Source organism: Ranitomeya variabilis, chromosome 4 (assembly GCF_051348905.1).
Source record: "Ranitomeya variabilis isolate aRanVar5 chromosome 4, aRanVar5.hap1, whole genome shotgun sequence".
NCBI lineage: Eukaryota > Metazoa > Chordata > Amphibia > Anura > Dendrobatidae > Ranitomeya > Ranitomeya variabilis.
This window is the reverse complement of record NC_135235.1, coordinates 639,652,347-639,680,141: the sequence shown is the minus strand read 5'-3', so window position 1 is coordinate 639,680,141 and position 27,795 is coordinate 639,652,347. Positions and strand designations below refer to the sequence as shown.

The window sequence follows — 27,795 nt, the reverse complement described above, 5'->3', positions numbered from 1 at the left end:
GCGGCCTCACTAGAAGGGCTTGTGCACCATGTTGTAGCGTGCTAATGGTAATAAAATGTATTTGGAGCATGTATATAACATGGGGGCACCTGGTTAGGGGCTGCACGGTTGCGTTGGTACGGTGCGTTGTGATGTGTAGCAAACCTGATGCATCCCGATCCAGATTACATCTCTACACTTAACATAGGGACGCATGGACCTGCGTTTGCATCAGGATTTTTCATGTGCTCTCAAAACACAGCTTGTTGCGAATTTTGGTTGTTAAAAAAAAAATCTGCAAACATCCTGGTACTTGGCAGGGCATCCAGAAAACATCTGATTGTCAGTGTAGACGCCCCGAATCAGCATGCCTGCGTCCAATCTGCATGTGGATGTCCTACTGTGGAGGCTCGGAGAACCATTTTTTCCCTTTCCCTTTCCCCAGTCTCTCTCCTCTCTTCTCTCCTCTTTCACCTCTGCCCCAGAAGTCAGAATTTGACATTTCCAACCAAATCCTGATCAGGAGGCAGTTCTGTGCGTTTGCATCCGGTTGCAGAAAAAAATGGATGCAGATAACTTGTGTCCAAGAGGGAATGACTACAGCAATGTACAAAGACCGCCGCATATTAGAAAGTAACACGTGTTATCACTACAACCGAGTAGCAGGGACGCTGTTCACAAGAGCGAACAATCTGAGGAAACAGCAATGCTAAAAACACCGTCTGTACTGCTCCACTAGATACTTATCCAGGTGTATAATGAGGCCCTCACTGTACAGGCAAAGAGCGGGAACCATGACTGTGGAAATAAAACGTATTTCATGTGACCCCTGACTCCTCCCCTCCTGTGACCTCATCACAGGTCCTGTGCGCACAGAGCAGCCATATATGTGGTGTGCAGCTCTGCAGGTGGAGGTAGGTGCTGGAGATTCCCCATTACTGGACGCAGGGGACATTAACCCCCTCAGTGCTGAGCCTGTGATAAATCTCTGTATGTGACTATAATGGGACTGTGTGTTATACCGGGGGCAGGACGGGGCCATGACTGGATGTAGTGATCATGTGACGCCGGTAACAGCTCCGGAGATTTCTTACATGGGATCTTTATGATGTTACATCGTCATCTTCTCCCCATTCAGGTCCCTACAATATCGGATCCTCTCAGTGGAGATCTTCTATATAAGAGAATTCTCCTGAGTGACCCTACAAGGATGGAGAGGGACAGGGACAAGATGGCGGAGAGGATATTACACCTCACCCTAGAGATCCTCTTCCGGCTTACTGGAGAGGTGAGAGATTCTGATGACGTCACATTACATCATTCTTATCTATGGGAATAACAGATGGACAGAACTGGAGAGGTGAGGACTCTGGGAATGTCTGTAGTGAGGTTTATTAATGTGTCTCTCCATAACCAGGATTACACATTAGTGAAGAAGACCTCTAGTGAGCGCTGTCAGGCCCCTGTGTCTGAGGGATGGGGAAGACCCCTGAGCCCAATCACGGGGCCTCCACCTCACCCCCTGATACATGAGGACATCAATGACCAGAGGATCCTAGAACTCACCTACAAGATGATTGAGCTGCTGACTGGAGAGGTGACACTGCTGGGAATGCTGGGACATTATACAGTAATGCTATAGAGGGATCGGGGGGATGACTGTATCACTGTGTGTGTCAGGTTCCTATAAGGTGTCAGGATGTCACCGTCTATTTCTCCATGGAGGAGTGGGAGTATTTAGAAGGACACAAAGATCAGTACAAGGACATCATGATGGAGGTTCCCCGGCCCCTCACATCACCAGGTAATAGACAGCACTAAATACACACGGCCTATAATTATCTGTATGTAAAGAATGAATTCAGTCCCTGTATGTGTTTCTTCCAGTTCTATCCAGTAAGAGGACAACACCAGAGAGATGTCCCCGTCCTCTTCTTCCACAGGACTGTAAACAAGAAGATTCCGATGTTCCTCAGGATCATCAGGTAGATGGAGAGAAGGTGTCATGAGATCTCCCCTATGATGTGTAGAAGGCTATGAAGGTCTTGTGCTCAGTCTTGTTTTATCCCCCAGTATTATACACTGAACTGATAATTTATTAGAAACACTGACACTTTCTTTATTGAAACTTCCCTGTATAGAGAATTCTAATAACTAATAACAATTATATTTTTTATTTCTATAGTGCCAACATATTCCACAGCACTTTATATTATAGAGGGGACTTGTATAGACAATAGACATTACAGCATAACAATAAAAACAGATCAAAACAGATACCAAGAGGAATGAGGGCCCTGCTCGCAAGCTTACAAACTATGAGGAAAGAGGGGAGACACGAGAGGTGGATGGTAACAGAACATCATGCAAGGAACCGGATTATGGTTTAAGTTTTTTGAATGGGCCACACAGGGATAGTTAGGTTAATGCGTTGAGGCGATAGATAGGCCAGTCTGAACAAATGCATTTTTAGGGCATGCTTAAAACTGCGCGAATTAATCGTATTAACCTGGGTAGTGCATTCCAAAGAATTGACGCAGCACGTGAAAAGCCTCGGAGACGGGAGGTTCTGGTTATTGAGGATGCTAACCTCAGGTCATTAGCAGAAGGAAGAGCACGAGTAGGGTGGTAGGCTGAGACCAGGGAGGAGATGTAGGGTGGTGCTGAGCCATGGAGAGCTTTGTGGATGAGGGTAATAAGTTTGTACTGGATTCTGGAGTGCATGGGTAATCAGTGTAATGACTGGCACAAGGTAGAGGCATCCGTGTAACGGTTGGTGAGGAATATGATTCTGGCTGCAGCATTCAGGACAGATTGGAGAAGGGAGAGTTTGATAAGAGGGAGGTCGATTAGTAGAGAGTTACAATAGTCCAGAAGAGAGTGAGTAAGAGAAACCATAAGAGTTTTTGCAGAATCGAAAGTAAGAAAAGGTCGAATTCTAGAAATGTTTTTGAGGTGCAGATAACAAGAGCGAGCCAGTGATCGGATGTGGGGGGTGAATGAAAGCTCGGAATCAAGTATGACCCCAAGGCTGCGGGCATGTTGCTTGGGAGTAATAGTGGAACCACAAACGGAGATGGCAATGTCAGGCAAAGGTAGGCTAGTAGAGGGAGAGAACATGAGGAGTTCAGTTTTTGACAGGTTCAGTTTCAGATAGAGGGAGGACATGATGTTAGAGACAGCGGTAAGATAATCACTGGTGTTTTCTAAAAAGGCAGGCATGATATCAGGATCAGAAGTGTATAATTGGGTGTCATCTGCATAGAGATGGTACTGGAACCCAAATTGTCCAATAGGGGCGGTATACAAAGAGAAGAGGAGGGGCCTAGGACTGATCCTTGAACCCCAACAGTAAGAGGAAGATGGAAGGAGGCGGAGCACGGTGGCTCAGTGGTGAGCACTGCAGCCTTTTAGCGCTGGAGTCCTGGGTTCAAATCCCACCAAGGACAACATCTGCAAGGAGTTTGTATGTTCTCCCTGTGTTTGCGTGGTTTTCCTCCTGGTACTCCGGTTTCCTCCCACATTCCAAGGACATACTGATAGGGAATTTAGATTGTGAGCCCCATCGGGGACCGCAATGATAATGTTTGCAAACTGTAATGCGCTGCGGAATCTGTTAGCGCTATATAAAAATAAAGATTATTATTATTATTATTAATAACTAGCAAAAGATACAGTGAAAGAGTGGTCGGAGAGATACGAGGAGAACCAGGAGAGAACGGTGTCCTTAAGGCCGATGGAGCAGAGCATAGTGAGGAGGAGCTGATGATCCACAGTGTCGAATGCTGCGGAGAGAGCCAAGAGAATTAGCATGGAGTAGTAGTGACTATTAGATTTAGCTGTTAGTAAATCATTAGAGACTTTAGTGAGGGGAGTTTCAGTAGAGTGTAAAGAGCGGAAACCAGATTGAAGAGGGTCGAGAAGAGAATTATCTGAGAGATAGCGGATAAGAGGGGAGTGGACCAGGCGTCGAGGAGTTTAGAGATGATGGGAAGATTAGAGACAGGTCTATAGTTAGCGGCACAGTTTTGGTCGAGGGATGGTTTTTTAAGTAATGGATGTATGATGGCTTGCTTAAATGAGGAGGGAAAGATATCGGAAGAGAGAGAGAGAGGTTGAATATTTTTGTTAGGTGAAAGGTGACAGCAGGGGAAAGGAACTGTAGGAGAAGTGACGGAATGGGGTCACTGGTGCAAGTGGTTGGGCAAGAAGATGCAAGGAGCCTGATTACTTCTTCTGTGACTGGTTCAAAGTCAGAGAGTGAGCTAGATGCAGTGGGGGAGGGAGGACAGTGCATGATATGAGGAGATTGGGAGATAATTTCCTGTCGGATATGGTCAATTTTTTCTTTGAAGTAATTGGCCAGATCGTCAGCGCGGAGATCTGTGGTTGGGGCCTTCACTCTTGGTTTGAGTAGGGAATGAAAAGCGTCAAAGAGACGTTTAGGGTTATTGGATAGTGAGGTGAACAGGGTATTGAAATAGGTTTGTTTGTAGAGGTGTAGGGCAGAGTTGTATGTTTTAAGCAAAAACTTATAATGGATGAAATCTTCAGGTAGATTAGATTTTCTCCACAGGCGTTCGGTGCACCTGGAGCACCACTGTAGGAAACGTGTTTGCAGCGTGTGTCACAGTTGTCGCCCTCTGTGCCGAGTTATTCTATGTATAGGAGGTGCAATTTCATCCAGGGCACTTTGCAGGGTTTCATTGTAATGCTTCAGTGCAAAATAGGGACATGAGAGGGAGGAGATTGGGGCCAATGAGGACTGCAAGTTCTTTATAAGTTTCTGGGTGTTAATGGCCTGTATGCTTCCAAAAGTGGAAAGTGGGGGCGACCTGAGCGGGATGGCAGTTCTTGATAGAGAATGGAAGAAGGTAGTGGTCAGAGAGTGGGAGAGGGGAGTTTGTGAAATCATCCACTGAACAAAAACGGGAGAAGACCAAGTCGAGGGAGTTTCCGTCTTCATGAGTTGAAGAGTTAGTGTGCTGCGAGAGGCCGAAAGAGGAGGTTAGAGATAAAAAGTGAGAAGCAGATGGGGAGGGGGGAAAAGCAATGGGGATGTTGAAATCACCCATGATGAGCGTGGGGATGTCACAGGAGAGAAAGTGCAGAAGCCAGGTGGTAAAGTGATCCAGGAACTGATGGGAGGGGCCCAGGGGACGATACACCACCGCCACTCGCATGAAAAAGGGGATGTAGAGTCTGACCGCATGGACCTCAAAAGAAGGGAAGACAAGTGAAAGTACTTGGGGCATAACCTAAAAGGTACATTCGGGTGATAGGAGCAGACCAACGCCTCCACCTGCTCTGTTGTCCAATCTTGGGGTATGAGAAAAGTGTAGTCCACCATATGAAAGAACAGCAGCAGCGGTGGTGTCTGACTGCTGGATCCAGGTTTCAGTAAGAGCTAGAAGGTTAAGAGAATCAGAAAGGAAGAAGTCATGGATGAAGGGGAGTTTATTAAACACTGAGCGAGAATTCCAAAGGGCACAATTGAAAGAGACCGAAGGCATGCAGTGACTGTTAATAAGGTTAGAGGGGTTTCTGAGTGTAGCAGTTGGGAGGTTTGACTTGCTATAACATGGGGGGCCGGGGTTGGGAGAGATGTATCCTGTGACTTGGAGAAAGAGGATAGAAAGAGTGAGCAGATGGTTAAAGGATTTGTGAGAGCGTCTCATGTATTGGATGATGGGACTGAGTGGATCTGCGCTGTTTAGCAATATTAACAGAGTGTGAGTGCTATACATAGGAGAGGAAAGGACAGAGGGGCCGATATGAATGGAGTGTAAAGAATTAATGCAAGGGCAGTGAATGCAGCAGCCAGGATATAGATTATACAAATGCATATGGTGAATATTTGTTGTGTTCCAAATGTACAGGGAATAGATTTATTTAATTGTCTCACCTGTCTCCTGCCCTGTCTAATTGCCATGTTATAACTGCCAGTACTTTGATGAAATGTGCTTCCATTAAATGTGCATAAATGCACCCCCCCCAAATGCCTCCCCAGGCTATGTCTGAATATATAGGAGGCTAGTTCTTAGATCTTTTTTTTCTCTCGTTAGCAATCAATCAGACTAAGTTGAGACAGCAGAACACAATAAATGTAGTGAACAGATAAACAAATGTCCAGGCCTACATGGATCATAAGCCACTTTGAGAAGTTAGTTCACCTCATAGCATAAGAGACAAACAGAGTAAGTTGTAATAACTAAATACCATTATCTATGCAGCTAAGATGAATAACATTTGCGGACTCATACAGGAATTGTGTGCAGTAGCTGGAATTATATACCATTAGAATATATTGCAGGAGATGAGACAGCAATCAGAGTTGGGAAGTTGTACCATTAGAATATAATGCAGGAGATAAGACAGCAATCAGAGGGGGGAAGTTGTACCATTAGAATATATTGCAGTGTAATATAAAGTAAAGTGATCATTTTTCAGTCTAAAACCACATTAGAATGGTAATTTTGAGCACTTGACATAGGCATGGTTGTCAGTGAAATTTTGAAAAACTCCTAACCTCTTCAGTTTTTCTTGTCAAAAGTATTAGTACTGAGAACATTATTATTGAGGGGAAAAAATACAATGAAAGGGGATCCACAGGACATACACGATTTGTTGAGGAAGATATCAATAATATCTGAGGCAGTGACCAGTGTTACATGTGAGGGTTCCTGTATGTTCCCCCAGAATGCGCAAGGAGGCACATTGAGGCCATGGGAGTGCATTGCAGTCACAGGCATAGCTGTGATTGCAATGAAAAATAAAAGTAAGTGTTAGTCTTGGACAAGCTATTTGTCCAGGGCAGATTTGAGAAAACCTGCTGAGCTTTTGTTTTGAAACTGACTACTGGATGGTAGTTTGGCAGTCTGTTTCCTTCCTGGCCTGGTTTTCTATATGGCCGAAGGCTCCAGCTTCTTTGGTTAAAAGCCCTGCAGTAAAGGGTTTGGGTGTGTCAGGGTCAGAGTTGTTAGTCTGGAGTTTGCTAGAGTGCAGAGCAGTCGGCTCTGCAGAGCTCCACCTGTGTGAGGCAACACAGGCAAGCAGAGCCAAACAGCCAGGGGAGCTGAGATGCCTGGCACCTACAGCATACATAGCTGTGCAGTCACCCACGGTAATTGGTCTTGGACTGGCGTGTTTATTGGCTGCAAAATGGAGGATATGGTTCCAGGCTGGGATCCGGAGAATATCGTGTACTGTGTAATGCTGTGAGTTGGACATTAATGCTGTCAAATGAACACATTAAAGAGACTTTTGTTTTCAACTTTGCTGGGTCACTGCCTCATCACTGCATAGCGTGGATACTGCTGCACTACAAATTGTAGGTAGCGCACAGTGTTGTAAATTTTAACTGACTACAGGACTGGTGTCCAACTAATGTGTTTGAAATCACTCATTTTTTCTTGGCACAGATGGGCTATATCATCAGATGAACAGTTCCTGTGCCACCATCTATCAGGTGTCATCATTAAGGCGGGTGGACGTAGAGTAATGGTGGGGGATTTTTTCTTGGCTCATCCTGGATCCTTTGTTATCTGTGGATGGATGTTTGGACATTAGGGCTTACATAAGCATTTTGGCCAATCAAGTTCATCACTTTATGGCAGCTGTTTCCCCTACCCTAGAAGAACAATGCACCATGACACCATGGTCCACTAGTTATAGAGGTCCCTGATCATGTGACCCCTGACTCCTCCACTCTTGTGACCTCATCACAGGTCCTGTGCACACAGTATAGCCATATATGTGATGTGCAGCTCTGCGGGGGGAGGTAGGTGCTGGAGATTTCCCATTGCTGGGGCAGGGGACATTAACCCCCTCAGTGCTGAGCCTGTAATAAATCTCTGTATGTGACTATAATGGGACTGTGTGTTATACCGGGGGCAGGACGGGGCCATGACTGGATGTAGTGATCATGTGACATCGGTAACAGCTCCAGAGATTTCTTAACATGGGAACTTTATGATGTTACATCGTCATCTCTGTTGCAGAGTGTGTCTTCTTGCAGTCACGCTGTAGTTAGGAGAGCTTCAATCAGCAAGATATCTTGAGTAAACAGTATTTACTTCATACTGGTAAAGATGAGATACAATTCAGTGTCACACGTGCACACTGAGGCATAATACATTCATGAAGAATAACAGGAAGAATCAGGAAGTAAGAAAAATAACCAACAACAGAGAGTTTCCCTCTCCACATTACAGCAAATATATAACTTTACACACTATCGCCATCTGCTGTCTGGTTAGTGTAAAGTCCTCCTTTCACTTATAATAAGTCCTAATCTGTTGCATATGCCAACACCCTTTCTCAACAATAAGGACTTATTCAATCAAACCCAACTTTTTTATTAGTCTCTGAGGTTTATCAGCATTCAACGCCTTCGTGAGGATGTCTGCTGTCATTTCTTCAGTAGGGCAGTACTCTAACTTCAAGACTCCTTGTTCCTGATGATCTCTCAATAAATGATATTTCACATCAATATGCTTGGTTCTTGGATTGACTCTTTCCATCTGAGCAAGAACAAGACATCCTTGATTGTCCTCTTTCAGTTTTGTTGGTGCCAACTGTGGTTGTCCTAATTCTGTCAACAATTGTCTTGACCACAGTACTTCTTGACTCGCATGTGCTGCGGCAACATATTCTGCTTCTGTTGAAGATAATGTCACAATTGACTGTTTCTTACTTGTCCAACTTATTGGTCCACCTGAGAGGAAAAAAATATGTCCACTGGTAGATATTCTGTCAGTTGGATCTCCAGCCCAATCTGCATCAACATATCCTGATAAAATGCAATCATCACTTGTGGGTAATTTCAGCTTAACATTGCTAGTTCCTTTCAAATAACGCATTACTCTCTTCATGACATTCCAATCAGCTTTATTTGGTTTTGATACCTTTCTACTCAGGATTCCTACTGCTGCTGCGATGTCTGGTCTTGTAATGGTCGCTATATACAGTAGTTTTCCTATTGCTGTTCTGTATTCTTCATTATTTGAATAAATATCCGAAAAAAGGGAAGTACTACTCAAACGTCTAAAATGGAATACTTTATTAATTAATTTATTAAAAAGAACAAAGATAATAAATATATATATATATGATACTTAAAAACAAGGGGGCAGGGCAAAGTAAACCAGAGCAATCCAGATACAGGGATATTAACCACATAAGAAGATTTTAATCATAATAGGATTTTCTGTGGTGTGTTAGATAAATACACTTTATGCACCAGCAGGTGTCGCCACAGCACACATAATAATATAGAGGTAGTCAGTTGATAGAAATAGAGCTGCAACGAAGAAGTCTATGCAAAAATGCTATGGTGAGTAAATAAATATAAAGTGTCACTACATGTGCAGCACTGGATAAGTAAATAGGTAAGAGTTAATCAATCTCCTAAGGGAAATATATAACAGTGAGGTATCTTATGCATGTGCAATTATATGTGCCAGAGACGCAAGTGTGAAGCAGTTTAGGAAATTCAAACATAGCAGCAAAGTTGCAGTTTACAGGTACCTGCTGGTGGGTGTTGGTAGGTGGATCGCAGTGGGCAGGGAAACCCCGACGCGCGTTTCGCAAAGTCGCTTCTTCCTGGGGGTCTTGGTAAAGTGGGAGACTGATTGGAAGCCTTATATGTGCGGCGGTTGTCATGGCGCTGGCGCAAATCGTGCTCCAAACAGGAAGCGGTGGGTCCGGCGTCCCACGTCACAAAATCCCGCCCCACTCCGACATGTCAGAGAGGTGGGGAAGGAGGAAGCGACGCTAGGGGCACGTTACCACGGCAACCCGCAAAGGCCGACGTGCGCAAGCGCACCACGCTGCAGAAGGGAAGCGCAGGAGCGCTGGGATTAGGGAGCATGTACAAAGGAATTAAGCTATTAACGCAAAACATGGGTAGTATAACGGGTAGTAGGGGCACGGCAAATGACTGGGTAATGCATAGATGGAAGTGCAGTTGTGTATGGCAATAAATATAATCGATAAGGGGATACAGTGATAAAATGATAGAACAAGAGACTGAACTATATTTGCATGGGGAAATGGTTATATAGAACAAGTGGATAAAGTGATAAGTGCATAAAGTGTGGGCATAATATGAGGATACAGCACAAAGAATCAAGGTTTAAAATGAAAAAAGCAGTGCATGATGAAAAAAAGTGAAACCAAAGAAAAAATGAGAGCATATATACAGTTATACGCATACACGCTAACATTTATATAGATAATAATATATGCACACATATAAATAGAGATAATACAAAGAAAAAAATATAAATAAAGTAATTAATGGTGTTTTCTTATTCCCCGTAGATGGAGCCGTCAACCGTGCACGCTCTCCGGAGATCGGACAGGCATCAGGACCCAAAAGAAAAGAGCAAGGTGAGTAGCAGCATCTGATGATATCCCAGTCATATGTCATGAATATTTGAACTATAAAGGAAAGACAACAAAAAAATTTTTTAGCAACACAAATAAGGAGTAAAAGGTTAAAAGTGACGTACAACCATACACTGGTATGTGTACTCACTACATAATAAAAACAGATTAAAAGACAAACGGAAGACTGAAAAGAGCACTGGAGCAATATTCAATAGGGCCATATTTAGAGAAAAGGGGCAAAACTCATTACTTCGTTAAGGCCACCAGGTTGAAGTGAGCCTATTCTGGAGATCCATTTAGTTTCAAGTTGAGCCAGCCTGATTTTAAAATTCCCACCCCTAGAGTCCTTCAATATCTTATCGATGCCAATTACCCTCAACCCACTGGGATCGCATTTGTGAGCGGTTTTGAAATGTCTAGGTATTGGCTTTAATAGGGTCATATCAGTTACCCCTCCCGCGTTGGTGATATCGCGGACGTGTTCCCGTATTCTGACTCGCAGTTGTCTAGAAGTCATGCCAATATAGATAAGATGGCATGGGCAAGTGGCATAGTAGATTACACAGTCCGTAGCACACGTGATATTGTGGGTGATCCGAAAAATCTTACCCTTTGTGTCCTTGAAATCCAAAGCCCTGTCCATATTCCTACACGCCAGGCATTTCTTACAGGGGAAGAAACCCCAGTTAGGTCCTCGAGAATTGAACAAATTGTGTGTTGTAGTACCTTTATACTGACTATGGACCAACAAGTCTTTCAAGTTTCGTGATCTCCTATACGTAATCATCGGTGCTGCAGGAATACTTTTCGCCAGGGTGGGATCACTTGTAATAATAGGCCAGAATTTGGCAAGTGCCTTTCTCATGGGTTGCCATTTCTCATTATAATCGGAAATGAATCTCACCATTGGTTGTGTGTTAGAGAAGTTTCTTGATTTACGTTTCAATAGATCACACCTTGATTTATTGCTGGCCTTAAACCAACCCTGGCGGATGGTTCTATCCGAGTATCCTCTCTGTGAGAACCGTTGTGCCAGTTCAAGGGATTGGGTTTTAAAAGAAGCTTCAGTAGAGCAAATCCTCCTACATCTCAGAAATTGCCCATATGGGATGCTGTCCTTCAGAGGTCTTGGGTGTGATGATTTGGCATGTAGTACCGAGTTTACAGATGTCTCTTTTCTGAATATTTCGGTGTGTAGAAATCCATCTTCACCCTTAAAGATTTTAGTGTCCAGAAAATCAATACACGTTTGACTGTATTTATGGGTTAATTTGATATTCAATGTATTGTTGTTCAGCAGTTGGATAAACGAAATCAAATCCACCTCCGATCCCTGCCAAATGACAAAAATATCGTCTATGAAACGTACCCAAGTGCATACCTTCTCAATCAATGGGATGGTGTCAGTAAGGAAAATGGAGCGTTCCCATGATCCCATAAATAAATTCGCATATGAGGGCGCAAATGCAGCCCCCATAGCAGTCCCTTGCATTTGGAGGTAGAGGACTTCTTTAAACATGAAGTAATTGTGGGTGAGAGCATACTCCAATAGTGTGATAAGGAGTTCAATCAGGTCATTGTCATTACTTGACATGTGGAGGAAACCCCTGACGGCTTCAATCCCATCATTGTGGCGAATTGATGTATATAGTGACTCTACATCGAGAGTCACCAACCACATGTCGGCCTCGAGTTGGATGTCCATTAGTTTCCGGAGTACATCGCCAGTATCTTGAATATATGATGGGAGGTCTTCCACCAAAGGTTTTAAATAAAAATCAAGATATTTGTTGACCTGCTCGCATAATCCACCCCCCCCTGAGACAATAGGTCGCCCAGGAGGGTTAATGGTGGATTTATGCACTTTCGGTAATAGATATAGGCAAGGTGTACGTGGTGTCTCTGGCACTAACCCATCCATAATTTCCTTGGAGATAGTGCCATTGTAGAAAGCTTGTTCTATCAAATCCCTCAATTGGCTCTGATAGATAGATGTAGGGTTGAAAGTCAACCTCTTGTAACATTTAGGGTCATTCAATTGTTTGTATGCCTCCTTCTCGTACATTGAGGAGGGCCACAAAACAATGTTGCCCCCTTTGTCCGAGGGTTTAATTGTAATATCCTTGAGTGATCCCAACTCTTTAAGGGCCTTCCTCTGTTGCCTCGTCAGATTATCATGTTGAATTCCAGTAGGTATGTGCTGGAATTCCTCAGAGACCAACCGTACAAACAACTCAATATCGGGGTAGAGGCTGAGTGGTGGAAATTTCTTAGGTTTCAATACAGGAAATTTACTCACGGTAGATGGTGTTGGAGTTTCATCACTCAGTTCTTCTAGAATAGCAATAGTCTCTTGTTCCTGGGGGGACCACTCTTGTGAGGTGGTGGTTTTATCATGAAGTTTCGTCAAAACCAACTTCCTCGCAAAGAGATGCAGATCTTTCAGGGCTGAAAAATAATCAAAGGGTGCCATAGGAGAAAATGTTAAACCCATACTGAGAACGTCAACTTGATCCTTAGACAACTCAATGTTAGACAGGTTTATTACCTGTAGTTTGGAAGCTTTATTTGATGATCTCAGATTCCTGTATGGGCTAAATCTGTGGCCACCACCACGCTTACTCTTATGGCCAGGGTTCCCTCTAAATGTGTGAGACCCAGACATGCTCTCAATTGAGGACATTGATGAACTAGATGGAGCTCTCTGCAATGTGTGCGGTTGTTGCCATCTATAGACATTATTGGTCTGGAAGTCGTTCAGATCCCGCTGAAATTTTTTGGTTTTTAAATCCTGGATCTCCTTGACCCAGACTGTTAATAGTTTGTCAATCTCACCCTTGAGTGACTCCATCTCAATGTGGGATAAGGTGCTAGTCAATTTTACTTGGAGTGCTTCAATCTCGACCTCTAGGGTTTCCAGGGTCTTTTTATTAATGCCAATGAGAATTTCCATCAGTGACCTTGAACACCCGGTGCACGTTTCTTCCCACCTATTACGGACAATGGCATCTTCTACAGGGAAGGAAGGTAAAATCCTGACTCTCAGGCCCCGTGGTATCAGGCTTTTCGCTAAATAATTTTCAAGAGACACTTTGTTCCACCAAACGCGTGCTCTTTTCTTTATAAGGAATTTAAATGAGTTTTTTAATTCATTAGTACTTCCATTGTCATTACCAATACTTTGCACATGTTCACCCTTGAAAACAGTATCAATATTGGAGAGCCACAACTGGTCTCTAGCTTTAATATCCATGGTCAGACAATACTGTGAAAACACAGAAAATCAATCAGTTACCCAAATAAATAGACTGACAAAATAAAGTATAGTGTACAACCAAAATATAGCAAATATCCGAAAAAAGGGAAGTACTACTCAAACGTATAAAATGGAATACTTTATTAATTAATTTATTAAAAAGAACAAAGATAATAAATATATATATATATGATACTTAAAAACAAGGGGGCAGGGCAAAGTAAACCAGAGCAATCCAGATACAGGGATATTAACCACATAAGAAGATTTTAATCATAATAGGATTTTCTGTGGTGTGTTAGATAAATACACTTTATGCACCAGCAGGTGTCGCCACAGCACACATAATAATATAGAGGTAGTCAGTTGATAGAAATAGAGCTGCAACGAAGAAGTCTATGCAAAAATGCTATGGTGAGTAAATAAATATAAAGTGTCACTACATGTGCAGCACTGGATAAGTAAATAGGTAAGAGTTAATCAATCTCCTAAGGGAAATATATAACAGTGAGGTATCTTATGCATGTGCAATTATATGTGCCAGAGACGCAAGTGTGAAGCAGTTTAGGAAATTCAAACATAGCAGCAAAGTTGCAGTTTACAGGTACCTGCTGGTGGGTGTTGGTAGGTGGATCGCAGTGGGCAGGGAAACCCCGACGCGCGTTTCGCAAAGTCGCTTCTTCCTGGGGGTCTTGGTAAAGTGGGAGACTGATTGGAAGCCTTATATGTGCGGCGGTTGTCATGGCGCTGGCGCAAATCGTGCTCCAAACAGGAAGCGGTGGGTCCGGCGTCCCACGTCACAAAATCCCGCCCCACTCCGACATGTCAGAGAGGTGGGGAAGGAGGAAGCGACGCTAGGGGCACGTTACCACGGCAACCCGCAAAGGCCGACGTGCGCAAGCGCACCACGCTGCAGAAGGGAAGCGCAGGAGCGCTGGGATTAGGGAGCATGTACAAAGGAATTAAGCTATTAACGCAAAACATGGGTAGTATAACGGGTAGTAGGGGCACGGCAAATGACTGGGTAATGCATAGATGGAAGTGCAGTTGTGTATGGCAATAAATATAATCGATAAGGGGATACAGTGATAAAATGATAGAACAAGAGACTGAACTATATTTGCATGGGGAAATGGTTATATAGAACAAGTGGATAAAGTGATAAGTGCATAAAGTGTGGGCATAATATGAGGATACAGCACAAAGAATCAAGGTTTAAAATGAAAAAAGCAGTGCATGATGAAAAAAAGTGAAACCAAAGAAAAAATGAGAGCATATATACAGTTATACGCATACACGCTAACATTTATATAGATAATAATATATGCACACATATAAATAGAGATAATACAAAGAAAAAAATATAAATAAAGTAATTAATGGTGTTTTCTTATTCCCCGTAGATGGAGCCGTCAACCGTGCACGCTCTCCGGAGATCGGACAGGCATCAGGACCCAAAAGAAAAGAGCAAGGTGAGTAGCAGCATCTGATGATATCCCAGTCATATGTCATGAATATTTGAACTATAAAGGAAAGACAACAAAAAAATTTTTTAGCAACACAAATAAGGAGTAAAAGGTTAAAAGTGACGTACAACCATACACTGGTATGTGTACTCACTACATAATAAAAACAGATTAAAAGACAAACGGAAGACTGAAAAGAGCACTGGAGCAATATTCAATAGGGCCATATTTAGAGAAAAGGGGCAAAACTCATTACTTCGTTAAGGCCACCAGGTTGAAGTGAGCCTATTCTGGAGATCCATTTAGTTTCAAGTTGAGCCAGCCTGATTTTAAAATTCCCACCCCTAGAGTCCTTCAATATCTTATCGATGCCAATTACCCTCAACCCACTGGGATCGCATTTGTGAGCGGTTTTGAAATGTCTAGGTATTGGCTTTAATAGGGTCATATCAGTTACCCCTCCCGCGTTGGTGATATCGCGGACGTGTTCCCGTATTCTGACTCGCAGTTGTCTAGAAGTCATGCCAATATAGATAAGATGGCATGGGCAAGTGGCATAGTAGATTACACAGTCCGTAGCACACGTGATATTGTGGGTGATCCGAAAAATCTTACCCTTTGTGTCCTTGAAATCCAAAGCCCTGTCCATATTCCTACACGCCAGGCATTTCTTACAGGGGAAGAAACCCCAGTTAGGTCCTCGAGAATTGAACAAATTGTGTGTTGTAGTACCTTTATACTGACTATGGACCAACAAGTCTTTCAAGTTTCGTGATCTCCTATACGTAATCATCGGTGCTGCAGGAATACTTTTCGCCAGGGTGGGATCACTTGTAATAATAGGCCAGAATTTGGCAAGTGCCTTTCTCATGGGTTGCCATTTCTCATTATAATCGGAAATGAATCTCACCATTGGTTGTGTGTTAGAGAAGTTTCTTGATTTACGTTTCAATAGATCACACCTTGATTTATTGCTGGCCTTAAACCAACCCTGGCGGATGGTTCTATCCGAGTATCCTCTCTGTGAGAACCGTTGTGCCAGTTCAAGGGATTGGGTTTTAAAAGAAGCTTCAGTAGAGCAAATCCTCCTACATCTCAGAAATTGCCCATATGGGATGCTGTCCTTCAGAGGTCTTGGGTGTGATGATTTGGCATGTAGTACCGAGTTTACAGATGTCTCTTTTCTGAATATTTCGGTGTGTAGAAATCCATCTTCACCCTTAAAGATTTTAGTGTCCAGAAAATCAATACACGTTTGACTGTATTTATGGGTTAATTTGATATTCAATGTATTGTTGTTCAGCAGTTGGATAAACGAAATCAAATCCACCTCCGATCCCTGCCAAATGACAAAAATATCGTCTATGAAACGTACCCAAGTGCATACCTTCTCAATCAATGGGATGGTGTCAGTAAGGAAAATGGAGCGTTCCCATGATCCCATAAATAAATTCGCATATGAGGGCGCAAATGCAGCCCCCATAGCAGTCCCTTGCATTTGGAGGTAGAGGACTTCTTTAAACATGAAGTAATTGTGGGTGAGAGCATACTCCAATAGTGTGATAAGGAGTTCAATCAGGTCATTGTCATTACTTGACATGTGGAGGAAACCCCTGACGGCTTCAATCCCATCATTGTGGCGAATTGATGTATATAGTGACTCTACATCGAGAGTCACCAACCACATGTCGGCCTCGAGTTGGATGTCCATTAGTTTCCGGAGTACATCGCCAGTATCTTGAATATATGATGGGAGGTCTTCCACCAAAGGTTTTAAATAAAAATCAAGATATTTGTTGACCTGCTCGCATAATCCACCCCCCCCTGAGACAATAGGTCGCCCAGGAGGGTTAATGGTGGATTTATGCACTTTCGGTAATAGATATAGGCAAGGTGTACGTGGTGTCTCTGGCACTAACCCATCCATAATTTCCTTGGAGATAGTGCCATTGTAGAAAGCTTGTTCTATCAAATCCCTCAATTGGCTCTGATAGATAGATGTAGGGTTGAAAGTCAACCTCTTGTAACATTTAGGGTCATTCAATTGTTTGTATGCCTCCTTCTCGTACATTGAGGAGGGCCACAAAACAATGTTGCCCCCTTTGTCCGAGGGTTTAATTGTAATATCCTTGAGTGATCCCAACTCTTTAAGGGCCTTCCTCTGTTGCCTCGTCAGATTATCATGTTGAATTCCAGTAGGTATGTGCTGGAATTCCTCAGAGACCAACCGTACAAACAACTCAATATCGGGGTAGAGGCTGAGTGGTGGAAATTTCTTAGGTTTCAATACAGGAAATTTACTCACGGTAGATGGTGTTGGAGTTTCATCACTCAGTTCTTCTAGAATAGCAATAGTCTCTTGTTCCTGGGGGGACCACTCTTGTGAGGTGGTGGTTTTATCATGAAGTTTCGTCAAAACCAACTTCCTCGCAAAGAGATGCAGATCTTTCAGGGCTGAAAAATAATCAAAGGGTGCCATAGGAGAAAATGTTAAACCCATACTGAGAACGTCAACTTGATCCTTAGACAACTCAATGTTAGACAGGTTTATTACCTGTAGTTTGGAAGCTTTATTTGATGATCTCAGATTCCTGTATGGGCTAAATCTGTGGCCACCACCACGCTTACTCTTATGGCCAGGGTTCCCTCTAAATGTGTGAGACCCAGACATGCTCTCAATTGAGGACATTGATGAACTAGATGGAGCTCTCTGCAATGTGTGCGGTTGTTGCCATCTATAGACATTATTGGTCTGGAAGTCGTTCAGATCCCGCTGAAATTTTTTGGTTTTTAAATCCTGGATCTCCTTGACCCAGACTGTTAATAGTTTGTCAATCTCACCCTTGAGTGACTCCATCTCAATGTGGGATAAGGTGCTAGTCAATTTTACTTGGAGTGCTTCAATCTCGACCTCTAGGGTTTCCAGGGTCTTTTTATTAATGCCAATGAGAATTTCCATCAGTGACCTTGAACACCCGGTGCACGTTTCTTCCCACCTATTACGGACAATGGCATCTTCTACAGGGAAGGAAGGTAAAATCCTGACTCTCAGGCCCCGTGGTATCAGGCTTTTCGCTAAATAATTTTCAAGAGACACTTTGTTCCACCAAACGCGTGCTCTTTTCTTTATAAGGAATTTAAATGAGTTTTTTAATTCATTAGTACTTCCATTGTCATTACCAATACTTTGCACATGTTCACCCTTGAAAACAGTATCAATATTGGAGAGCCACAACTGGTCTCTAGCTTTAATATCCATGGTCAGACAATACTGTGAAAACACAGAAAATCAATCAGTTACCCAAATAAATAGACTGACAAAATAAAGTATAGTGTACAACCAAAATATAGCAAATATCCGAAAAAAGGGAAGTACTACTCAAACGTCTAAAATGGAATACTTTATTAATTAATTTATTAAAAAGAACAAAGATAATAAATATATATATATATGATACTTAAAAACAAGGGGGCAGGGCAAAGTAAACCAGAGCAATCCAGATACAGGGATATTAACCACATAAGAAGATTTTAATCATAATAGGATTTTCTGTGGTGTGTTAGATAAATACACTTTATGCACCAGCAGGTGTCGCCACAGCACACATAATAATATAGAGGTAGTCAGTTGATAGAAATAGAGCTGCAACGAAGAAGTCTATGCAAAAATGCTATGGTGAGTAAATAAATATAAAGTGTCACTACATGTGCAGCACTGGATAAGTAAATAGGTAAGAGTTAATCAATCTCCTAAGGGAAATATATAACAGTGAGGTATCTTATGCATGTGCAATTATATGTGCCAGAGACGCAAGTGTGAAGCAGTTTAGGAAATTCAAACATAGCAGCAAAGTTGCAGTTTACAGGTACCTGCTGGTGGGTGTTGGTAGGTGGATCGCAGTGGGCAGGGAAACCCCGACGCGCGTTTCGCAAAGTCGCTTCTTCCTGGGGGTCTTGGTAAAGTGGGAGACTGATTGGAAGCCTTATATGTGCGGCGGTTGTCATGGCGCTGGCGCAAATCGTGCTCCAAACAGGAAGCGGTGGGTCCGGCGTCCCACGTCACAAAATCCCGCCCCACTCCGACATGTCAGAGAGGTGGGGAAGGAGGAAGCGACGCTAGGGGCACGTTACCACGGCAACCCGCAAAGGCCGACGTGCGCAAGCGCACCACGCTGCAGAAGGGAAGCGCAGGAGCGCTGGGATTAGGGAGCATGTACAAAGGAATTAAGCTATTAACGCAAAACATGGGTAGTATAACGGGTAGTAGGGGCACGGCAAATGACTGGGTAATGCATAGATGGAAGTGCAGTTGTGTATGGCAATAAATATAATCGATAAGGGGATACAGTGATAAAATGATAGAACAAGAGACTGAACTATATTTGCATGGGGAAATGGTTATATAGAACAAGTGGATAAAGTGATAAGTGCATAAAGTGTGGGCATAATATGAGGATACAGCACAAAGAATCAAGGTTTAAAATGAAAAAAGCAGTGCATGATGAAAAAAAGTGAAACCAAAGAAAAAATGAGAGCATATATACAGTTATACGCATACACGCTAACATTTATATAGATAATAATATATGCACACATATAAATAGAGATAATACAAAGAAAAAAATATAAATAAAGTAATTAATGGTGTTTTCTTATTCCCCGTAGATGGAGCCGTCAACCGTGCACGCTCTCCGGAGATCGGACAGGCATCAGGACCCAAAAGAAAAGAGCAAGGTGAGTAGCAGCATCTGATGATATCCCAGTCATATGTCATGAATATTTGAACTATAAAGGAAAGACAACAAAAAAATTTTTTAGCAACACAAATTTTTTCTTTGGTTTCACTTTTTTTCATCATGCACTGCTTTTTTCATTTTAAACCTTGATTCTTTGTGCTGTATCCTCATATTATGCCCACACTTTATGCACTTATCACTTTATCCACTTGTTCTATATAACCATTTCCCCATGCAAATATAGTTCAGTCTCTTGTTCTATCATTTTATCACTGTATCCCCTTATCGATTATATTTATTGCCATACACAACTGCACTTCCATCTATGCATTACCCAGTCATTTGCCGTGCCCCTACTACCCGTTATACTACCCATGTTTTGCGTTAATAGCTTAATTCCTTTGTACATGCTCCCTAATCCCAGCGCTCCTGCGCTTCCCTTCTGCAGCGTGGTGCGCTTGCGCACGTCGGCCTTTGCGGGTTGCCGTGGTAACGTGCCCCTAGCGTCGCTTCCTCCTTCCCCACCTCTCTGACATGTCGGAGTGGGGCGGGATTTTGTGACGTGGGACGCCGGACCCACCGCTTCCTGTTTGGAGCACGATTTGCGCCAGCGCCATGACAACCGCCGCACATATAAGGCTTCCAATCAGTCTCCCACTTTACCAAGACCCCCAGGAAGAAGCGACTTTGCGAAACGCGCGTCGGGGTTTCCCTGCCCACTGCGATCCACCTACCAACACCCACCAGCAGGTACCTGTAAACTGCAACTTTGCTGCTATGTTTGAATTTCCTAAACTGCTTCACACTTGCGTCTCTGGCACATATAATTGCACATGCATAAGATACCTCACTGTTATATATTTCCCTTAGGAGATTGATTAACTCTTACCTATTTACTTATCCAGTGCTGCACATGTAGTGACACTTTATATTTATTTACTCACCATAGCATTTTTGCATAGACTTCTTCGTTGCAGCTCTATTTCTATCAACTGACTACCTCTATATTATTATGTGTGCTGTGGCGACACCTGCTGGTGCATAAAGTGTATTTATCTAACACACCACAGAAAATCCTATTATGATTAAAATCTTCTTATGTGGTTAATATCCCTGTATCTGGATTGCTCTGGTTTACTTTGCCCTGCCCCCTTGTTTTTAAGTATCATATATATATATATTTATTATCTTTGTTCTTTTTAATAAATTAATTAATAAAGTATTCCATTTTAGACGTTTGAGTAGTACTTCCCTTTTTTCGGATATTTGCTATATTTTGGTTGTACACTATACTTTATTTTGTCAGTCTATTTATTTGGGTAACTTCTTCATTATTTGGTAGCATATTTTTTTCACTGTTCATCTCTTTGAGATAATTAGTTTCCATTGGAGATTTTACTGTTTTTGCATCCTTTAATCCAAATTTTTCTGTTATGTCTTGAATCATGTGATTTTGATTCAGTAGGAAACTTCCGTCTTCTTCTCTTTCTACCTGTATTCCTAGATATTGTTTTACATTTCCCAAGTCTTTGATTTCGAAATGTTGCTTCAGGATTTTTAGAATGTTTTCGTTATCCCTTTCTTGTTCAAAACAAATCAAAATGTCATCCACATATATGAGTATATAAATCCATCTATTACTCAGCCTTTTTGTGTATAAGCATGGATCAGCTTTGCTTCTTTGAAATTTTTCATTTGTAAGTACTTCCATGATTTTGTCATTCCACGCTTTAGCTGCTTGCTTTAAACCATATATGCTTTTCTGTAGTTTACAAACTTTGTTTGGATTTCTTTCATCTTTGAATCCTGGAGGTTGTTCCATATAAATGTGTTCTGTTAAATCTCCATTCAGAAAAGCTGTCTTTACATCCAGATGTCTCAGTTGCATCTGTTTCATTGCTGCAACTGTAAGTAAAGTTCTTATTGTAGTGTGTTTGACAACTGGAGCAAATGTCTCATCATAGTCTTCTCCATATTTTTGAGAATACCCTTTAGCTACAAGTCTTGCTCGGTATCTTTCAGCTGTGCCATCAGTTTGGTATTTAACTTTAAAAATCCATTTACATCCTATGGTTTTTCTTCCTTCTGGTAAATCTGTTAGTGTCCATGTATTTGAATCTTGCATGGATTTAATTTCTGTTTCTGTTGCTTCTATCCATTTATTAGCTTCTTCTACAGGAAGGTTAGATATGTCTTCCCAAGAGGTAGGCTCATAGATTTTTCTTGTGCTTGTCTTGTATGAGACGTTTCGGTGGTTTTCCTTTGTTCTCTCTCATTGAACGTCTTGGTTCTGTGTCTGTTTGTAGATGTGATTCTTCACTTTCAGTATTTTGTTCTTCATTAATTTCTGCTTCTTTCTCATCAGATATTTCTTCAGTTGTGTCACTATTGGTTTTCTCATTTTTTGTTTCAACTGAAATCATAATGTCTTCATTCAAATCTTCAATGAATGTCACACTGTTACTCACCGTAACTCTGTCTGTTTTGGGATCTAGTATTCTGTATCCTTTGCAATTTTCACTATATCCAACAAATATTCCTTCCATGGATCTCTTTTGAAGTTTGGAACATTTTTCTGTTGGAATGAATATAAAAACTTTACATCCAAAAACTTTTAAATGATTGACACTTGGTTTCATACCTTGCCACAGTTCATATGGAGTTTTCGTCAGTTTTCTGGAAAAAAGTCGGTTCTGTAGATATGTGTTGTGAACTTTGTTTTTGGGCTCCCTCTTGTGGTCACAAGTGGTACTGTGTGAGTGCTATCTTTGGGCTCCCTCTGGTGGCTCTTTTTGTCATTCTGCAGGTCTGTGGCTGGGATCAGCTGTCTCGTTATCTGCTAGTTGGTTTCCTATTTAGCTCACCTGGACTTTCAGTTGTTGCCTGCTGTCGATGTATTCAGTGTTGTGAATTTACCTTTTGGCTCCCTCTAGTGGCTACTAGTGATTTGACTCTGGGTATGTCATTCATCCCTTGTATGCTCACCTGGGTCGTTAGGTCAGGGGTGTTGCTATATAAGCTCCCTGGACCTTCAGTTCAATGCCTGGCAACGTTGATATCAGAGCTAATCTGTAGTGCTCTTGTCTACTGATCCTGGTTCCTGCTTGATTAAGCTAAGTCTGCTTTCTTGCTTTTTGCTATTTGTTTTTGTTTGCATTTTTTGTCCAGCTTGTATATTATCTGTTTTCTGACCTTGCTGGAAGCTCTAGGGTGGCTGGTGTTCTCCCCCCGGGCCGTTAGACGGTTCGGGGGTTCTTGAATCTCCAGCGTGGATTTTGATAGGGTTTTTGTTGACCATATAAGTTAGCTTACTACATTCTGCTATTAGTAAGTGGGCCTCTCTTTGCTAAAATCTAGTTCATCTCTGTGTTTGTCATTTCCTCTTACCTCACCGTTATTATTTGTGGGGGGTTTGTATCCTACTTTTGGGGTCCTTTCTCTGGAGGCAAGAGAGGTCTTTGTTTTCCTCTTCTAGGGGTAGTTAGCTCTCCGGCTGGCGCGAGACATCTAGCGACCAACGTAGGCATGTTCCCCGGCTACTTCTAGTGTTGGCGTTAGGAGTAGTTATATGGTCAACCCAGTTACCACTGCCCTATGAGCTCGATTTTTGTGCTTCGCAGACTTGCTGATATCTCTGAGACCCTCGCCATTGGGGTCATAACAATTCAGTGCTATTTTGATCTCTCCTGACTACCTTCGTTATCAGTCTCTCCAAGAGCAGCTAAGTTTCTGTTTGTTCATTTTTTGCTCATCAGTGTTCAATATGTTTCTTGGTTTATTATGAGTTTCTCCCCTCACACCGTTAGTTGGTGTGGGGGTTCTTGAACTCTCAGCGTGGATATTTTGTATAGGGTTTTCTACTGACCGCACAGTTTCCTATCTATCTTCTGCTATCTAGTATTAGCGGGCCTCATTTGCTGAATCTGTTTCATTTCTACGTTTGTATTTTCCCCTTACCTCACCGTTATTATTTGTGGGGGGCTTTCTATATCTTTGGGGTTATTTCTCTGAGGCAAGTGAGGTCTTTGCTTTCTCTCTAGGGGTAGCTAGTTTCTCAGGCTGCGTCGAGACGTCTAGGAATTTAGGCACGTTCACCGGCTACCTTTAGTGTGTGCGGTTAGGATCAGGATTGCAGTCAGTCCAGTTACCACCTCCCTAGAGCTCGTCCTATGGTCAGTTACTTAGCTGGTCAGTTCTGTGATCCTCAGCCACTAAGGATCATAACAGTACAGCAGGCCGAAAAGTGTTTAATGCATCGCAAAAGTGGGATAAGAGAAGTCCTGAGTGCAATTTTTTTTTTTTTCCTTTGCTGCAGTCTGTCCAGCTTCTCTCCTCCTCTTAATCTCTGGGTGGCTTTGAGTTCAGCTGCAGACATGGATATTCAGAGTCTGACTTCTAGTATGGATCATCTTGCTGCAAGGGTACAAAGCATTCAGGATTTTGTTGTTCACAGTCCTATGTCAGAGCCAAAAATACCTATTCCTGAGTTATTTTCTGGAGATAGATCTAGGTTTCTGAATTTTAAGAATAATTGTAAATTGTTTCTTTCTTTGAGACCTCGTTCCTCTGGTGATTCCGCTCAGCAAGTTAAAATTGTTATCTCCTTGTTACGTGGCGACCCTCAAGATTGGGCTTTCTCCCTGGCGCCAGGAGATCCTGCTTTGCTGAATGTGGATGCGTTTTTTCTGGCGCTTGGACTGCTTTATGAGGAACCTAATCTTGAGAACCAGGCAGAAAAGGCTTTGCTGGCCCTCTCTCAGGGTCAGGATGAAGCAGAGGTGTATTGTCAAAAATTTAGGAAATGGTCGGTGCTTACTCAATGGAATGAGTGTGCCCTGGCTGCAAATTTCAGAGAAGGTCTTTCTGAAGCCATTAAGAATGTTATGGTGGGGTTCCCCACGCCTGCAAGTCTGAATGACTCAATGGCTTTGGCCATTCAGATTGATCGGCGTTTGCGGGAGCGCAAACCTGCGCACCATCTGGCGGTGTTTTCTGAACAGAAACCTGAGTCTATGCAATGTGACAGAATTCTGACCAGAATTGAGCGGCAAAGTCATAGACGTCAAAATGGGTTGTGCTTTTACTGTGGTGATTCTGCTCATGTTATCTCAGCATGCTCTAAGCGCTTAAAAAAAAAATCGCTAAATCTGTCACCGTTGGTACTATACAGCCTAAATTCATTTTGTCTGTTACTTTAATTTGTTCTCTGTCATCCTACTCGGTTATGGCTTTTGTGGATTCAGGTGCTTCCCTGAATCTGATGGATTTGTCGTTTGCCAGGCGCTGTGGTTTTATCTTGGAGCCTTTAAAATTCCCTATTCCACTGAGGGGAATTGATGCCACACCATTGGCTGAGAATAAGCCTCAGTATTGGACTCAAGTGACCATGTGCATGACTCCTGTACATCAGGAGGTGATTCGCTTTCTTGTGCTGCATAATTTGCATGATGTTGTCGTGTTGGGTCTGCCATGGCTGCAGGCCCATAATCCAGTCCTGGATTGGAAAGCTATGTCTGTGTCAAGTTGGGGTTGCCAGGGGATTCACGGCGATGCTCTTTTGGTGTCAATTGCTTCTTCCACTCCTTCTGAAGTCCCTGAGTTTTTGTCGGACTACCAGGATGTATTTGATGAGCCCAGATCCAGTGCCCTACCTCCTCATAGGGATTGTGATTGTGCTATAAATTTGATTCCTGGTAGTAAGTTCCCTAAGGGACGACTTTTTAATTTGTCTGTACCAGAACATGCCGCTATGCGGAGTTATATAAAGGAGTCTTTGGAGAAGGGACATATTCGCCCGTCCTCCTCCCCTCTTGGTACAGGATTCTTTTTTGTGGCCAAGAAGGATGGTTCTCTGAGACCTTGTATAGATTATCATCTTCTAAATAAAATCACGGTCAAATTTCAGTATCCTTTGCTATTATTGTCTGATCTGTTTGCTCGGATTAAGGGGTCCAGTTGGTTCACCAAGATAGATCTTCGTGGTGCGTATAACCTTGTGCGTATTAAGCAGGATGATGAATGGAAAACAGCATTTAATATGCCCGAAGGCCATTTTGAGTACTTGGTGATGCCTTTTGGACTTTCTAATGCTCCTTCTGTGTTTCAGTCCTTCATGCATGACATCTTCCGAGAATATCTGGATAAATTTATGATTGTGTATCTGGATGACATTTTGGTCTTTTCTGATGATTGGGAGTCCCGTGCGAAGCAGGTCAGGATGGTATTTCAGGTCCTGCGTGCCAATGCCTTATTTGTGAAGGGCTCAAAATGTCTCTTCGGAGTACAGAAGGTTTCCTTTTTGGGTTTTATTTTTTCTCCTTCTACTAGTGAGATGGACCCAGTCAAGGTCCAGGCTATTCATGACTGGACTCGGCCTACATCTGTTAAGAGTCTTCAGAAGTTCTTGGGTTTTGCTAATTTTTACCGTCGCTTCATCGCTAATTTTTCTGGCGTGGTTAAGCCCTTGACGGATTTGACCAAGAAGGGTTCTGATGTGACTAATTGGTCTCCTGCGGCCGTGGAAGCCTTTCGGGAGCTGAAGCACCGGTTTTCTTCAGCTCCAGTCTTATGTCAGCCTGATATCTCTCTTCCTTTTCAGGTCGAGGTTGATGCTTCTGAGATTGGAGCAGGGGCTGTTTTGTCGCAGAGAAGCTCTGAAATCTCTGTGATGAAGCCTTGTGCTTTCTTTTCAAGAAAGTTTTCGCCTGCCGAGCGGAATTATGATGTTGGTAATCGGGAGTTGTTGGCTATGAAGTGGGCATTTGAGGAGTGGCGACATTGGCTCGAGGGAGCTAAGCATCGTGTGGTGGTCTTGACTGATCACAAAAATCTGATTTATCTCGAGTCTGCCAAGCGTCTGAATCCTAGACAGGCTCATTGGTCGTTGTTTTTCTCCCGTTTCGATTTCGTGGTCTCGTACCTGCCTGGTTCGAAGAACGTGAAGGCTGATGCTCTTTCTAGGAGTTTTGTGCCTGACTCTCCGGGAGTTTCAGAGCCGGCTGGTATCCTCAGAGAGGGAGTGATTTTGTCTGCCATTTCCCCAGATTTGCGACGAGTGCTGCAGGAATTTCAGGCGGATAGACCTGACCGTTGTCCACCAGAGAGACTGTTTGTCCCAGATAGATGGACCAGCAGAGTTATTTCCGAGGTTCATTCTTCGGTGTTAGCAGGTCATCCTGGGATTTTTGGTACCAGAGATTTGGTGGCTAGGTCCTTCTGGTGGCCTTCCTTGTCGCGGGATGTGCGTTCCTTTGTGCAGTCCTGTGGGATTTGTGCTCAGGCTAAGCCTTGCTGTTCTCGTGCCAGCGGATTGCTTTTGTCTTTGCCTGTCCCGAAGAGGCCTTGGACGCACATTTCCATGGATTTTATTTCGGATCTTCCAGTCTCTCAGAGAATGTCTGTCATCTGGGTGGTGTGTGATCGTTTTTCTAAAATGGTCCATTTGGTGCCCTTGCCTAAGTTGCCTTCCTCCTCCGATTTGGTTCCTCTGTTTTTTCAGAATGTGGTTCGTTTGCACGGCATCCCTGAAAATATTGTATCTGACAGAGGATCCCAGTTTGTGTCCAGATTTTGGCGGATCTTTTGTGCTAAGATGGGCATTGATTTGTCTTTTTCGTCGGCCTTCCATCCTCAGACGAATGGCCAAACCGAGCGAACTAATCAGACCTTGGAAACTTATTTAAGATGTTTTGTTTCTGCTGATCAGGATGATTGGGTTACTTTTTTACCATTGGCCGAGTTTGCCCTTAATAATCGGGCTAGTTCTGCTACTTTGGTTTCGCCTTTTTTTGTAATTCTGTTTTTCATCCTCATTTTTCCTCAGGGTAGGTGGAGCCTTCTGACTGTCCTGGGGTGGATTCTGTGGTGGATAGGTTGCAGCAGATTTGGAACCATGTGGTGGACAATTTGAAGTTGTCACAGGAGAAGGCTCAGCGCTTTGCCAACCGCCGTCGCGGTGTGGGTCCCC

The 27,795-nt window shown here is 42.9% G+C and overlaps 1 protein-coding gene across 4 annotated transcripts in view; it reads left to right on the top strand.

Annotated features, from left to right (window-relative positions):
* The first annotated feature begins 831 nt into the window (after nucleotides 1-831).
* The window catches only part of LOC143767243 (uncharacterized), a 60,005-nt gene continuing 33,041 nt past the window's right edge, over nucleotides 832-27,795 (top strand). For 2 of the 4 annotated variants that reach the window (XM_077255439.1, XM_077255438.1), the window contains exons 1-4: nucleotides 890-1,267; nucleotides 1,397-1,576; nucleotides 1,660-1,783; nucleotides 1,867-1,964. In XM_077255439.1, coding sequence (XP_077111554.1) covers nucleotides 1,085-1,267; nucleotides 1,397-1,576; nucleotides 1,660-1,783; nucleotides 1,867-1,964 — 585 coding nt within the window. In that variant the 5' untranslated portion in view covers nucleotides 890-1,084. Of the gene's footprint in view, nucleotides 1,268-1,396; nucleotides 1,577-1,659; nucleotides 1,784-1,866; nucleotides 1,965-27,795 lie in introns of all 4 variants that reach the window. The other 2 variants (XM_077255437.1, XM_077255436.1) reach the window with 2 other exon arrangements.